General features: G+C 41.6%; 1 protein-coding gene across 1 annotated transcript in view; it reads left to right on the plus strand.

Annotated features, from left to right (window-relative positions):
- LOC104527417 (dyslexia-associated protein KIAA0319) overlaps positions 1-13,035 on the plus strand; it is a 16,344-nt gene extending 3,309 nt beyond the window's left edge. Inside the window, exons 3-11 of the mRNA XM_010171135.1 lie at positions 393-541; positions 2,478-2,629; positions 3,333-3,471; positions 4,732-4,891; positions 6,278-6,420; positions 7,829-7,951; positions 9,718-9,808; positions 11,892-11,983; positions 12,857-13,035. Coding sequence (XP_010169437.1) covers positions 393-541; positions 2,478-2,629; positions 3,333-3,471; positions 4,732-4,891; positions 6,278-6,420; positions 7,829-7,951; positions 9,718-9,808; positions 11,892-11,983; positions 12,857-13,035 — 1,228 coding nt within the window. The remainder of the gene's footprint in view (positions 1-392; positions 542-2,477; positions 2,630-3,332; positions 3,472-4,731; positions 4,892-6,277; positions 6,421-7,828; positions 7,952-9,717; positions 9,809-11,891; positions 11,984-12,856) is intronic.
- Positions 13,036-15,892: the final 2,857 nt, after the last annotated feature.

The following is a 15,892-nucleotide window of genomic DNA, read 5'->3' on the forward strand; positions in this document are numbered from 1 at the left end:
GTGGAGTCTCCTTCTCTGGAGACATTCAAGACCCGCCTTGACGCCTTCCTGTGTGATCTCATTTAGGTTCCTGCTCTGGCAGGGGGATTGGACTGGATGATCTTTCGAGGTCCCTTCCAATCCCCAACATTCTGTGAACTTCTGGGGTGCATTTTCTACTCTTGTAATAACTGGGTATCTGATGCTTATATGCTTTGAATGTTTTGGAAAAAAAAAAAAGGGTTTATGAGTTGTCTGAACTAAACTTATGTCTCATGTAGTTCTTTAACCACCAGTGCTTATAGCGGTGGTAGAACTACACTCTACATAAAAGCAAACAGCGTGAGCGACGCTGCTGAAGGAACCATTTTGCTGGCTGTGCAGGATGATTTTTCTGAGGTGTTTTGTTTCAGTGGACCGAGCTCTGTACAGATGGAAAACGACAACAAAGCGATAGCAACTGTGACTGGTCTTCAGGTCGGTACTTACCGCTTCAGGCTGACTGTGAAAGACCAGCAAGGCTTGAGCAGCGCGTCTGTGCTCTCTGTTACTGTGAAGGAAGGTAAGCCTGGCTACTGCTGCTTAGGATATGGCAAGCAACTTACCAGTTAATTCCATCACTTGACAGAATGTAAAGGAAATTGGAAAAGAAAGGGATCGGATATTTGTTGTCATATTTCAAGGGTATTAAAGAAGAGTTACTGCTGTTTTGTAAGAAGGCAGTATTGTAAGTGACTAATTAAAGCTTCATTTACTGCAGGCTTTTTAAAAGTTAAATATATACAGAATTAGTTGTGATAAAAATGCTCCAAAATACTATTTTTGACCATGGTGTGCCTGCTTCATTAGGAGGATATGTTTTTATTTTATTCTCACAGTTCAGCTTTGAGCAGAAAAGCAATTTTATTGTGGATTTTAAGCAACATCCAATAAATGAGGTCATTGGAAATACCAATTTCCACCTAAAAACTTAACATTAAAAGACCTGTATTTATTTTGGGTTTTTTGATACAGAGAAACAGTTGCTGTGGGGTTTGGTTTTTTCATATTTTTTCCCTGTGTGCATGCTGTAGAAGAGGCTTGAGGGTAATAATGCCTGTTGTGTGAGATAAGAGGCACTGTCAGGTACTCCCGACAGATTTCATAGCTTGGATTGAATGTTACATCCTCAAGCTTGCAGGTGGGGATAATCCAACCATCTTTTGCCTCATTTTGTTCTGTAGGGAGTTATTTTAGCAATCTCCATGGGCCTGTGCTTCCTCTTAAAGAAGACAGCATAATAAATGTCAAATCTTGTTTAGTTGTGTACCTTGTTTTTTGAGAGGAGTGCACTCTGGCTCTGTAAGAGTGAGGGGTACCTGTATCATTTATGAAATTGTAGTAGAGTTGTATCAGAATCTTAGCTGCTGACTTTCTTGTCTCTTTTTCATTTGGCATCATTGCAGAACAAATACATCTTGGAGAAGAAACTGGGCTCAGTTTTACCCATGTGCATCACTGGTTGAACTGTTCTAGAGTTTGTTAGGTGTTTAATCAGAAACACATAGGAAGAGCTCTGCCCAAATATGTCTCGTGGACTCACTCATGCTGTGAAGTGTAGCCACAGTATGTACTGGGCACAGTTACAGGTTCAATATTAAAAATATTCAGTGCTCTAATAGCCAAGTTTAATCAACTGGTTTATTTGGAAGGGACAAGAAGATCACTTGTATTACAGAGAACTCTGTGCTGTTCTAAAGACTAGAGTTACAGCCAATGCCCTGGAGATCTACCCAAAACTGAATTATTTATGTCTACCCTAACACTGAAACCAGCAAGGTGTTTCACTCAGCCTCACAGCTTCCTGGAGCTCTGCCTTACCAGTTCTGTTCTAAACAAGTCAGTGATATCTGGTTTCTGGAAAGAGGATGCGTTCATGTTTCTCTGGTATTTTTTGGCTGTACTCCCAATGCATGGCTGAATTTCACTGCTAGCAATAAACAAAAAGTATTCAGGAATGGGGTTTACTCTAAATTTCCTGAATACAATTTGCCTAAATACAGCTGTTGTGAAGATACAAGACCTTACACAAGCTTCTGTTAGGTGATAAGTGATTCTCAAGACAACAAGAGCCCAGCATGGTGGTTGCATGCTGGGCTGTGTTTCTAAGTAGGCAGAAAATCCTTTTTACTGGACTGAGATGAGCTGACACAGAAGTTACTGTGGGGCTGTAAATAGAGTACCCCACGATGCTTATTGAAAAAGATCTCTTTGGATAGTACCTCTTCCTGCTGGTATTCTTCTCATGGTGCAGCTCTGCTTTTGTCAGGTTGTAACAATCCCAGAGCCAAATTCTGTGTACACACTCATCCTTTCCCTGTAGCTTTGACACGAGATTCTGTGCTAACTGCCTCTAATCATCAAGTAAAGAATTGTAGTGTGGGTGTGTTGGCAATGGCATGTCACACTTCGCATGTTTTGAAAGCAAATCCTTCTTCTCTACTGTTTTTATGGCTTAGAAAACAACAGTCCACCCCGGGCACATGCTGGTGGGAAGCATGTTCTAGTGCTTCCAAATAACTCTGTTAACTTGGATGGCTCAAGGTCTGCTGACGACCAGGGAATTGTGTCGTATTTGTGGATTCGGGATGGTCAAAGCCCAGCAGCTGGGGTAAGTTTCTTGGCATTGTGTCTGGAGTCACATTTGGCTCGTTATGCATGTAAGAAGGAAAAACAGCAGAGTGATAACAAAGCTTCTAGAAGCAAGTCACATGAGGATCTGAGAAGAATTGAAGAAGTTTAGCTTAAATATAGCTGGCAGAGATGATAGCTGGAAATCATAGAATCTCCGGTTGGAAAAGACCTCCAAGATCATTGAGTCCAACTGTACCTGTCTGCTACTAAACCAGATCTCTGAGCACCTCATCTACCCATCTGTTAAACACCTCCAGGGATGGGGACTCAACCATCTCCCTGGGCAGCCTGTTCCAGTGCCTGAGAACCCTTTCTGTGAAGAAATACTTCCTGACATCAATACATGAACTCCAAGGAGAGGAAATAATTTGGAATGTAAGAAAGCAGACTAAGGACAATAGAGTAAAACTGAGTAAGAATATTGTAACGGTCTCAGGTTTTCAAGCAGATAAGCACTTGAGAATGTCAGCTGTTCTGTCTCCTTTTCTTTTTTTTAATGAAAATATCCATACTGTGTAGACACCCTCATTAATTCCCACTTCCCAATTTACATTACACTGCTATAAACTGTGGTAGGTCACATTTGTCCCAAAAGCCAAAGCAAAAAGTCTCACTGTCGTATCAGATATGTGACTTGGTAGTCGTGAGGGTATAATTATCCCAGTTCCTTCTTTTTGCAGGATGTGATCCATGGCTCAGACCACGAGGCAGTGCTGCAGCTGACTAACCTGGTGGAAGGAACTTACACTTTTCACTTAAAAGTGACAGATGCAAAAGGAGATTCAGATGTTGATTCAGCAACTGTTGAAGTGCGGCCTGGTATGACAATTAAAAGGTCATAGATACGTTGTGAATTCCTCATCTTTGCTCTCCTTTCCTTTATGTATTTCAATGTCAACAAGATTCTCTCAAGTGAAAACACAAAGCGAACGGGTCTCTCTCTTCACACCACCTTCTTGGTTTCTTAGCAGGCCTGTGTTAGCAGGAGATGTGTCAGGATTCTTAACTACCAGTTACACCATTGCCTTACTGGAAGTACAAAAAAAAAATTAAAATCATACTTCCTAGTTAATGTTTTCATTGGTTTTTTGTTGCTTTTCATTCATTGTAGGTTTTTGTTTCTCTTTTCTGGTTGTCAATCGGTTTGGTCAATGGGAGGAGTTGGGAGCTGAACACTAAGTTTAGGTGGAGCTGCTGCACTCGTGTTTGGTTGGAATGTTTTTATGCTTGTTTTCCTTCTTCCATCCTGAAGAACAAAAAAAAACAAACCTCAGAATTTTGACACTTTTAAAATTGTCTTTTCGTGGTTTGATATTGCACATATATAGACTTGTTTTCAAATGCAGGATAAATGGCTGTGTGGTGGAAGCATAAGTTGAGGTTTCAGGAAATGAGGCTGAAATCATGGGTCTGTCTGAGATTTCTTGTCTGTCTGGTTCCTGGGCAGTTATTTTATTTCTATTCTTATAGTCACAATAATTGACTCAGGAGTCTTATTGGATATCTGTGAAGCTTGTTTTGTTTGCAAGGCACTCTAGAAGTTCACGTTACTTAATTTGAACCCTCGTTTTGTGAAGGTAAACATGTTTGATAAATCTTAAATTGACCATCCTCATTTAGACTCGCTCACACAAGTCTTGCATGCTACCTACCACACGAGTCCATCTTTGCCTCCCTTTTCCTGGGTGATAGCCAGTAGTAGATAACTACCAGGGAAATTAAGAATTAGACTCACCTATTGCTTACCTCTGACCTTCAGATGGCAGCAGGTAGGGGAAGAGAAGTCTCTATTCTGCACAGAAACGTGTTACCACTGAGCTGAAGTACACATTGAAGTGGTTTCTTTCAGCTGATAAGCTGGGTTGCTATCTTAGGACACACCAGATTCATTCCAGAGGGAATGAAAACGTAGGCTGAGTACTTTTCTAGGAACACAGAAGGGTTGTGTTATAAGGGATATGGGTCTTTTGCAGGAAAAATATAATATTAATAAATACTACTGAGTACTGCATGTTGTCTTCAGTTGGTACTGAACTATTTGCCAGGCTCTGAAAGGATAGCATGTTCTTCTTCTGTCAGATCCCAGAAGGAGCGGCCTGGTGGAGCTGATTCTGCAAGTAGGAGTGGGACAGCTGAGTGAACAGCAGAAGGACACCTTGGTGAGACAGCTGGCTGTGTTGCTGAATGTTTTGGATTCAGATATCAAAGTGCAGAAGATACAGGCCTACTCAGATATAAGGTACAAAGATATCCTGCTGTGCCAGGAGCGTTTGTGATTTTCATTGACGCTTTCACAGCTCGTACGTAGTTGCAAAATAATTGTTTCTAAGGCAACGAAAAAAATGCTGTAGCTCAGTATAGACTTTAAAAGGTGAAGATTATGGTAGAAGATTGGTGAAGTAAGCTCTGTAGAGGCTCAGAACTGAAGTGTTTTGGTTTTTAAAAAAAATAATTAAAATATTTTATTTTATTTCATTTCTTTAAAGAAAGCGTGTGCATTTATTTCAATGTCTTTGTTCCACACAGTGCTGCTATTTTTTCCCAAATGCTGGCTGGAGTGAGATAGGCTGATTCTCACAGTGAAGCAAGTATTGTGTTTCAAAATAAGGTTCCAGCTGTATCTGATCAAACCTGGTTTATTCCCCTTTTCTTCTACTTCCTCTCTAAGATTTTGATGTTATAAGAATTTTATAAACATTTTCCCAGGTAACTGGTGCTGAAAGTTCATTTTTTTTAGAGAAAACTACACAGCGGATACTCCTAAGTGTGGTGTCTTATTCTGAAGTAGAAATACCCCCTCTACATGGTGTAGAGGGCTAGTGATGGCAGAGAGAACTTCTCAGCGTGATTGGTGGAACCCGTTGACATGAGTTATCTTTAAATTACTTCTTGTTAACTGCTTGGTAATTTAAAACCTATTCTGGTGTCTGTTTAGCTTTCTGGGAACCTCTTAAAAATTTAAAAATAAACAGTTTGGAAAATCTAGCACTTATGATATTTTTAATTACAGCTTCCAGTTACTGCTTTTCAGATACAGATGTTCCCTGAGGTGGAATGGGATGAGATGAACACCACCCAACTTAAAAAGAAAAAAAGAAAAGGGTGGGGGAAGGTGGAGGAAGGAGGGCTCCCACGTGAAGTTCTCTGGGTCTTTTGCTTCTGAGCTTTTCTTCCTCTTAAATTTGGTTTCCTAGTCACTCAGACTGTTTCAGAGTGCTTTGTGACAGGTTCTAGATGGGAGTGGGGAAAGCAAATGTATACATAACCTCTCTTAAAGTGTGAGTCAGGAAGACCAGGAAAGGAATTACATTTCCTCTTGTCCTCACGTTTTTTTCTGTGAAACTGAGAAGCCAGAGAACTGCTGGTGCTCCCAGCTCAGAATGAAGTCCGTGGCATTTGAATGGAGTTGACAGATCCATGGACAGAGTTCCTTAATCTTTGGCAGTGGCCACATTTGCTTTCCAGAAACAAACAAAACCAAAGGCTGCAAACTGATAGAAGTGATCTGTGACAGCAGCCATGGCAGTGGGGTTGGACTAGATGATCTTTAAAGGTCCCTTCCAACCCAAACTATTCCATGATTCTATGATTCCATGACTCATGACCTTAGCTGTTTTTCCTGCAGCACTTCAGTTGTGTTCTACGTGCAGAACGGGCATCCTTCCAAAGTCATCAAGGCCTCGGAGGTCTCACGAGCTCTGCACGTGCAGCTTTTGAAAGAGAAGGCTGACTTCCTGCTTTTTAAAGTGCTGAGGGTTGACACGGCTGGTATGTTTGGGATTGTCCTTGCTGATCTTTGCAGGGAAACTTTGCAGGTGTTTGGCTGACTCAACAACCTGGAGACAATACATGAAGACCTTGTCTGCCATCTGGTGTCTGGGCTTCCATGAAGCTTTCCAAAAGATGATGCTTAAAATGCTTGTTCATTTGTAATAAGACAGTACTTAAAGTTCTTGTTCATTTGTAGTAGACTGGTGCCAGTTACTTGTGTTCTTTTAAAATACATCATCTGTAGCAGCAGGCAAAAGCTCATCTTAATCAGGTCTGCGTCAGGAACGCCTGGGGAGTGAGGGTAAAGATACCCCGCTCATACCATCTTGTGTTGGAAGATGGGCAGAACTTAGTACAGCCATAATACAGAATATTTCATCTCCCTGGTTCCTTCAAGGCTCTCAGTGTTCAGTAGTGGGCTGGTAATGTAGTTTATTTTTGTCTGTCTACATCAGGCAAAATGCTCAGGTGATCACTGTGTCATAACTTAGTCTTCTAATATTTGCAATGGAGATGGGCCACTGGGGTTTCTTATAATGAACTTTTCCCCCCAAAAGATGCTTGAAATTTTAAGCCTGTTTTAAACTTCTCCAGTAATGTGCGCCCTTTATGATACTCAGATCTTACAGGTGTGAGTTCTTCATCATTTAAAATCAGGACATAATGATCCAAATGCAGACAAAGTGAGCTAGCTCTGGCAATAAAATAGTCATTGCTTCTATAGTAAATTCTGTCTTTATTTACCTGTTGAAAAGGGCTGCTGTTCTATTGTAAATGTAGTTAGATTACCAAAATGCTTAGGTGTCACATGAAAATATGTATTAACATTTCTCTTGACATAGTATATCTGCTACCCTTAAGTTTCAAGGGGAATAACTTTTTATTTTAGTCTGATATGATGCACTGATCTATCAATAGTTGCTACTATAAGCGTATGAGACGTGTAAATGTTCTGGCCTCAGATGCTGTAATTCAGTTTTGAAACACTGAAATACACTCTAGTTTATTGGTGTCACGCTTGTCTTCTGGTACCTGAGAATATTAACGTTCGTCAGTTCTGGGGTACTTTAGAAGTTCTTACAAGTAGGTCATAAAGAAATGAGCAGCTCTAAATTCCACAGCTTCAACTTACCTTTATTTCTGGTTGGAATAAACTGCTCTGGACTTGTGTGCAATTTCTGTATTGTATGGATAAGATATATTCTTATCTTCCCAACCAGCAGTCTGCTGAACTGTAAATCTGTTTAACACACAACACCAAAGGGAAAGGGAGATTTAAAAAATATCAGAGTGTTATGAACTAGATGCTTTACTAGATGCTTTTTAGATCCTGTCTCGCAGTAAGAGGATGGTGTGGCCAGTTGTCCATTTACACAACTGATGCTCTGTTTGGTTTTGTTCTTAGCCTGTCTTTTAAAATGCTCTGGACATGGACGCTGTGACCCCATAACAAAGCGCTGCATTTGCTATCAGCTCTGGATGGAAAACTTGATCCATCGTTATCTAACTGATGGAGAGAGTAATTGTGGTGAGTTTGGGTGTTCTGGGATGTATTTCAGGGATAACTCACCATCAGGTGAAGCTGTTGATTATGTGCTGTCAGAATGAGGAGTACTTAGGAAGTAGATGCTAGGAAAGACTCAAACAGTCTCTTTTATTTTCCAGCTCAGCAATATCTTTCTGTAGAAAGATATTTGAATTATGTCTTAAAATTATAATGTTTTGGCAGTAGCAACCTATATTTAAAATATTTTAAATATTTAAGTTTTTAAAAGTATCACTATTTGGGTGTGGTGTTTTGGGTGGATTCACCTTTTTGGCTTGTACCTTGCAGCCAAACACAGCCTGCTCTCTCAGCCTCCCCCCACCACCTCAACCCAGGGAGGAGGGGAGAGAATGGGAAGGAAAAGGGCAAGGAAACTCATGGGTTGAGATAAAAACTATTTACTAATTAAAATAAAATGATAATGATACCAACAGTAATAACTAATAACATTAGTACTTGATCAACATTCCTCTGATAACAAATCCCACACTGAAACTAAAACACAGCTATTCTAATTACTAAAAAGAAAATTAACTCTATCCCAGCAAAACCAGGACATTGAGGGGAAAAAAGCATGAAAATTTAATCACAGGAGAGGGATCTTGCAACAGTTTGGGGCCAGTTGGAAAGGTGGTTGAATAGCGGGGGCGTTGCAAAGCTTTTGAGTAGTGTTCATCTGGTTGTTGCAAAGCTGAAGAAGAGGCAACAACTTAAATTCTCTGAGTGAGCAATTGATGCTTCTGTGCCAGAAGTATGACCTGACCTAAGGAAAAAAAACCACCAGTATTCTGGACTAAGCAATGTAGTCACCTTGAAAACCTCAGCTTTTTAGCAGGCTGAATTTCACTGTTTCTTTCAGTTTGCCTGTTGCGCCTGGGAAATGCCATTTAGTTTCACCAGCTTAATCCTATTCTGTGTCTGTATTCTGTGGCACATCTAACTTATCAGCTAAGCCTCTCTATTTTAAAGCTTTAAGAGTTCTAATGTAATTAAATTAGTCTTCAACTTAAGTTGCAATAAAGCTTAACTCTTAGTACTGTGCAGACTTGGAGATATTTGCTGAGCACCACACTAGTCTTCAAGTAAATATATAGACATTTCTCAGGAGCTTACTACAAGCCATTTAAGTAACCATGGGCCATGTGTCGGTCTGCTAGTGAGTGAAGACTTAACTATTGACCAACCAAAATGAGACAGTAGGTTTTAAGCCTGAGGCTGGGACCTCCTGCCACCGTGCCCTAATGCTCTGCTGTTCTGTAGTGTAATAATAACGCTGAAATAGTGAGCAGAGACGTGTTGGAGCTGGAGATTATTGCACATCTTTCTGTGTTATTCTCAACGTTTTCCTGGATTTACAGATGTAAGCGTGCAGGTAGAAGGATCTGTCTCTAGTCAGCTGCTCTTTGAAAGCACTCCTAAAATGCTAGATCCAGAGTACACTTCTGTTTATTTCAGCTAGAGAATGATGAAGGAGGTGGTAACCATGCACATTGATTTTCAGTTCCCACGTAGACTTCAGGTATCTTGGGATGGTTAAAGGTATTGGAGTGGAACAAAATTTTCAGATGTGCACTTTCAATCTGGAAGCTTAAGAATTTTTAGGGATTCTTCTGAGAATATGAAGGTGCTAAATTTTCCCAAGTTCCTGTTGTCCCTCCCCATCCCTCAGGGTTGGTTATTTTAATATTATATTAGAAATTACCCTATTCATATTACTCTACAAAGTACTGTTGTGTTTCTTCTTTCAGAGTGGAGTATACTCTATGTGACTGTGTCTGTTTTTATTTTGATTGTGGTCATGGTAGGGCTTGCCTGGTTCTGCATCTGCTGCTGCAAAAGGTACGTGATCTGTGTTTCTTTTTGGTGGGGTACATGCAAAAACTGCACACAACTGCCACATTTTAGTCTGGTTCTTAGCACTGAAGCCTGAACTCTTTTCAGATACGTGAGGAGTTTCTGTAGCTATTTCTGTATAGCCCCACTTTTGTTGAAGAAAGGATTATCGATTTGTGGCTCTGTGCTCTCCTGTATTTTGGAAAACAAAAAGCTGATATTGGATATCTCTTAATGTTAAGAGATAATTCGTGTTAAAATGCTGAGTGTATACTGCAGATCTTGATGTGAGTCCTCCAGAGGACTCCCAGTGAGTACTCCAGGTATTCCATACTGAGAAAAAAGAGGCCCACCCTGAAGGTGACTGACATAGGAGTGTTCTAGGCCATGGGCAGGGAGCTGCTCCCAGCCTGATGCCTCCCTTGGACAGGAGGGATGGACATGTGGGCTACATCTGGCTGGCAGGCAAGGATACTCCAGTGGTCTCAGTCACACAAACTTCTTCCTCTTTTTTTTTTTTAAACAATTTTACCCACCTTTGTGTGTTGCTTTCCTCTCTGCCCTCACCCCCTCCTAGTCTTTCCTAGTGAGCTGTAAGCAATTATCTTTCAAGTGACAAGTCCCTGCGAGTTCTGTCACTAGAGCAAGTGTTTTTGTTGCTGCTCAAAAAGCCCAGCGAACAGATAACTTGTTCAGGTGTTAGCAAAAATGAAATGCCATCAAAACCTTTCTGCATTCCCAACATTTTTTTTTTCTAGGGTGTCTTTGCAGTATGGAAAGGATGCTGTTTGAAATGCACGAGGGTTGATACTGCTTTCCTGTTTGTGGCTGAAGGAGTTTGTGTTAGAAAGGTTTAAATAGAAGTGTGTCCCATTCCACAGTGTGGATTTGATGAGAAGGGGATTGTTTAAGGAGTTCAGCTGCTTCTGTCCTTTGTCCTCATGTGTCTTGTGCCAGAGAGTGAGGGCTGGTTGATAGATACATGTAAAAAAGGAGGGAAATGCTGTGCAGGACAAAATGGCAAGAGATGGCTTTTGCCTTGTGGAAAGTACAGGAAAAAGATACACTGTAGTCCAAGATTTGGCTGCAGTTCTGAAGATTTTAAAGGCTCTGAGTTGCCACATGAACTCCTTTTTTTTTCGAAGGCTGTAGAGGGAAGGCCGAGCAGCTGTTGCTGTCATGTTGGTGGCTTCTGCACTGCAAACAGTGCAATTTGGGTGGGAGTGCTTCTCCAGACATTGACAGAGGGCATGTTCCACCCACCCATGCCCTTCCAAAATTATGAGACAGAGGGACAGAAAAATGCCTGAGGTGTGACAGCATCTTCTAGGAGATATCCCCTTGGTTTCATGTGTGAATGCCCTTATTTCTCCCTTATTTCTACCCTGAAATCCTTTGTTCTTTCCCTCTCAATCCAATACAACAAGCAGATCTGTGTCTGTTCCTCTGGCTCCAGGACTTTCCCTTCTGTATTAATGAGCAGAGGAGTAACTCCTGCAAATACCTGGAACTTCACATAGAGATGGTGAAGTTTGCAGCATTGTGGAAGTAGACGCTGGGGGAAGGATTTAAATTAAGAAAAAACAGGTGGGAATTTATTTACAGACCAGCAGGGCTTTGTCCCTCTGTATATATGAAGGAGCCAATCTCCAGTTTTTGTCTGGTTGTCTTTGTAAGCTTAACCAGACAAGTGCCACTTAAATTCTCTCAGTTAGGAAAAAATAAACCAAAAAACAAAACATAAATTGGGGACTAACAAATTCTTACAGAAATGTTATTTGAAAACAAATGAATATATGTCTGCCTTGTGTCTAACTAGTTAGTACGTTAACACTGAACAAACTGAACCCTGTGGTCTAAGAAAGCAAGTCTTTGTATGTCTGAGAGAGAAAAAAAGGATACTCTCTGGTTCAGATTGTACAGCTGCTTTATACAGCTGTAAAATGGAACAACTCTTTTTAAGTGGAGGTGAGAGAGCCCAGTGAGGTTCTGTATATCGGGGTCTGTAGCTGTGTGTATGAAAGGGAGAGGGAACAGATTTCTGTAGGTACCTGAGAACTAAATGTCTTTGTGGTAACTTTCTTTTTAGCAGAAAGAGGACAAAGATAAGAAAGAAAACGAAATACACCATCCTAGATAACATAGATGAGCAGGAGAGAATGGAGCTGCGACCCAAATATGGTAAGTACTGTCTGTTTCACCTGGGAACTCATCCACCAAGCTTGCAGTCAATGGATTTGAATTGACACCTGCAGTCAGGAGGAGCCCAGAAGCTGGCCTGCGAGTTTGGGAATGACAGAGGCAAGCACATACAGTGAAATGGTTGAGGGAGAATCACTTCATTTCTTTCATGAGCCCTTAGGCTCAGCCACTGCTCTGAGCTTCTTCATTAATCTTAATTTAGAATGTATTTAGGCTTTTTAGACTCTCTCCGTGTAACCCCTCTTCCCCTGCACACATTTGAATTTGAAGCTGTTTTTATTGCGGTGCAACACTTCCCTCCTGGCCCATAAGGGTCCTGTTAAACATCAGTAGACTTCAGCTGCTACCCTCTGTTCACATATATTTTGATTTACCTGAGCTTCAACTTTTTAGCAGGGGAAATGTTGGAATCCAGGGAAATAGAACTATCTTGAGCAATTACTGTCTTAGCAAGACGAGGCATTACATTTCTGTAGCAGCCATGACCTATCATTGCCACTTGTGTTACCCAGATAGCTGAGTGGACAGACTAATTTCCAGATTCAAGCTATTAAAATTACATTGGCTGTGTACTAAGGTCTTCTCACTATTTCAAATTTAAACACTTATGTTCACATTTAAGAGCCATAAACTGATGGGCTTGCAGTGAAGTCAGAAGAGTATCTGCCTGACAGCGTATGATACATCTTAGGCCATTTGTTATATGGCAGTGGTGCACACTGTTGTGCTGGATTGCAGGGAATGTTTTCACTTATCCACAGCAGAGGAGAGGATGGTTAGTTATTACTAAAAAAAGTGAAACCTTTCTAATTAACTTGGTTTGCTTTTTTTTTTGTTTGTTTTTATTGTCAGGTATAAAACACAGAAGTACAGAACACAACTCCAGCCTGATGGTCTCTGAGTCAGAATTTGACAGTGATCAGGACACTATCTTCAGCAGAGAAAAGGTTGAAAGAGAGAATCCTAAAATCCTTGTGAATGGATCCATCAGAAATGGAGTTTCCTTCAACTACAGCTCCAAAGACAGATAACTGAATGAGGGTAAATTTACAGAGCACGCTGGTCCAGCACATCTGAAACATGTTGGCCCATTTCTGTTTTTCCAGAACCAAAAGCTTCCTAAAATATCAACTGCAGATGAAAGGGTGAATTTCTAGCACAGTTAGGGGAGGGAAGAAGGAAGGATTAGATGGTCAGCTGGCCCTTCTTACCACTGTTATAGGAACAAGGAAAAGCACATCTTATTTCTTGCATGTTCCATGCTGACTGTTTCTCTGAACCTCAGAAGGCCTTTTTTCCTGTATCGCTGCTACAAAACCAGCCAGGGCTGTTAGGCTGCTAACAGTGGTGACTGAAATATATCAGGATTTGTGTCCTGTGCTCCTCTCTCCCTCTGAGAAGCAGTGTGATTTTTTTGATGCTGACCTAAAACAGCCAATGCCAATATAGATGAATTCCCTTACTAACTAACACAGACTCCATCTTCATTTTCAGTTGAGGCTGGGAACAGGGAGCATTGTTAGTACATTGTATTTATCTCTGACTGTGCTGTGTGACTCCCTTCTCTAGGGTAGTGCTCATCGGATGGAAATGTCTTTGTTTTCAAAGGAAGCTTACAATTCAGCAGTTGCACTTAATCAGCTGTAAAATAATGTGATCCATCTGTGTCCTGTAGGATGCAATCTTCTCTGTATTTGCATAAAAAATACGATACCTGCAGGGAAGTCCAGCCTTAGGTTGCTTCTGTAACGATGAAGGTGCTTTGGCTCTCTGGAGTCTGCCATGTCCAGCCAGGAAGCAGTAGCAGGAAGGACTCAGCACGATGCGCCCTCAGAAGCATTTTGAGCCTCCCAAACAACCTTTGTCTTAGAGAGCACTTTTAAGGAGCTCTGGACCTTTTAAGACTGAACCCTCAGCTGAGATGAGCTTTCATCTGTCAGCCTCAGTGTTCCATTCAAGAATGTGTGTTGTGATTTAACCCGTCAGGCAGCTAAACACCACACAGCCGTTTGCTCACTTCTTCCTCCAGTGGGATGGGAGAGAGAATTAGGGGGGGGAGGTGAAAACTGAAACTAAAATACAGCTATTCTAATTACTAAAAAGAAAATTAACTCTATCCCAGCAAAACCAGGACACTTGTTGAGAGTTTTAGATAAAGGTCGAGATAAAGACAATTTAATAGGACAGAAAGGGAAGGGAAAATAATATTAATTATAAAAATATACAAAACAAGTGATGTATAATGCAATTGCCTATCACCTACTGACTGGTGCCCAGTCAGTCCCTGAGCAACTGCCACCCCCTGGCCAACTCCCTGCAGTTTCATTGTTTAGCATGATGCCATATGGTGTGGCATATCCCTTTGGCCAGTTGGGGTCAGCTGTCCCCACTGTGTCCCCTCCCAACTTCGTGCACACCCCCAGTCTCCTCACTGGCAGGGCAGTGTGAGAAGCTGGAGTGCAGCTCACTCCAAGAGAGGAGGAGCAATTTGTTGTATTGAAGAACAGTAATCTGGCAGCGTTGGTGATACAGATTGCTTAAGGAACCGCTGTCAAAGGTGTTAGCAAACATGGTTTTAACATGGTATTATAAAAGGGTGACTTAAAAAAGTTCAGTAGCAGGGTTCACTCTATTAATTAGTACATGGAAGAAACATACAAATGAAAATTGAGTTACACTTCAGTTAGAATGATTCACAGAGACCAGAGATGAAACGTGTCAGGAAAACCCTCCCATTGAGTCATGAGGTTCACAGTGGACCCCCTTGCTTTCTAAACTGCTTCCCAGAGAGGAGTCCAGGAGCGGCTGGATCCAGACTTGGTCACTGGTTTATGTCTAAGGATCATATATGCAAAATTCATGTGATGTTTCATTAGCATCAGTTCAGCGTGCAGTCAAAGTTACCAAGGCAAAATCAAAGTTGGGTTATGCACGATACCAGTCATCAAAGATCTGTCTTTGGTTAAAGGTCTTCCTGCCTTGAGGAGTGACCTTGAGGGATGTCCCAGCTCAAGGGGAGATCCCTGCCATGCAGCCACGCTGTCTAGCAGGGAGAGCTAAAAGGTGACTCACGTGGGCTGTCATATTTATGGGATAAAGTGGTTGGCTCATAGTCAAATTACATGTGATGGAAAAGGTGTGCATGAGACTCCTTGTGCCTGCAGCTTTCTGTGATCCTTGATAAATGAGTCTTGGAAAAGCTACCCACTATTCATGTGCTGGATCAGTGATCCAAGCTCACATGCATCCATGCTCATTGTGTCACTCTGCTCCTCTGTGGGTTGTTGAAACTAGAGGAGTTGGTGTCCCAGTTACAGCTCAGGCCTTACCTCATTTGGAGCCTGGACCAAACTGCTGTTAGTTTGGTTAAAGGGGTCGATGCATCCATCACAGAAACGGAAGAGTCTTTGATTTAGTGTCAGCACTGCTTGGCAACAACCAAAACATCAGCGTGGTAATGCTGAAATGTCAAGTGAAATGCTTCTGGCAAAGTACCTGTGTGGAGCAAGAGGTTCAACACCTAGAATCATAGAATGGTTTGGGTTGGAAAGGACCTTAAAGATCATCCAGTTCCACCCCCCTGCTGTGGACAGCGTTGCCAACCACTAGATCAGGCTGCCCAGTGCCCCATCCAACTTGGCCTTGAATACCTCTAGGGACAGGGCATCTACTGAAACTGGATGATCTTGTCCCTTCCAGCCCTAACCAGTCTGTGATTCTGTGATCAGAAGGGTCAGGGAGGGGACGTAGCCCACCTCACCTCCATCATCAGGAATAATTTGGTGGAGAATTTTGGGGCTTTCTCCATCCTTTTGTAGAAGTTGAACACGACAGAGTAGTTAGGTGGAACACTGTGGCTTCTGTGCTTCTCTTGTTAATGGAGTTCAG

Source organism: Antrostomus carolinensis, unplaced genomic scaffold (assembly GCF_000700745.2).
Source record: "Antrostomus carolinensis isolate BGI_N321 unplaced genomic scaffold, ASM70074v2 scaffold4967, whole genome shotgun sequence".
NCBI classification, from domain to species: domain Eukaryota; kingdom Metazoa; phylum Chordata; class Aves; order Caprimulgiformes; family Caprimulgidae; genus Antrostomus; species Antrostomus carolinensis.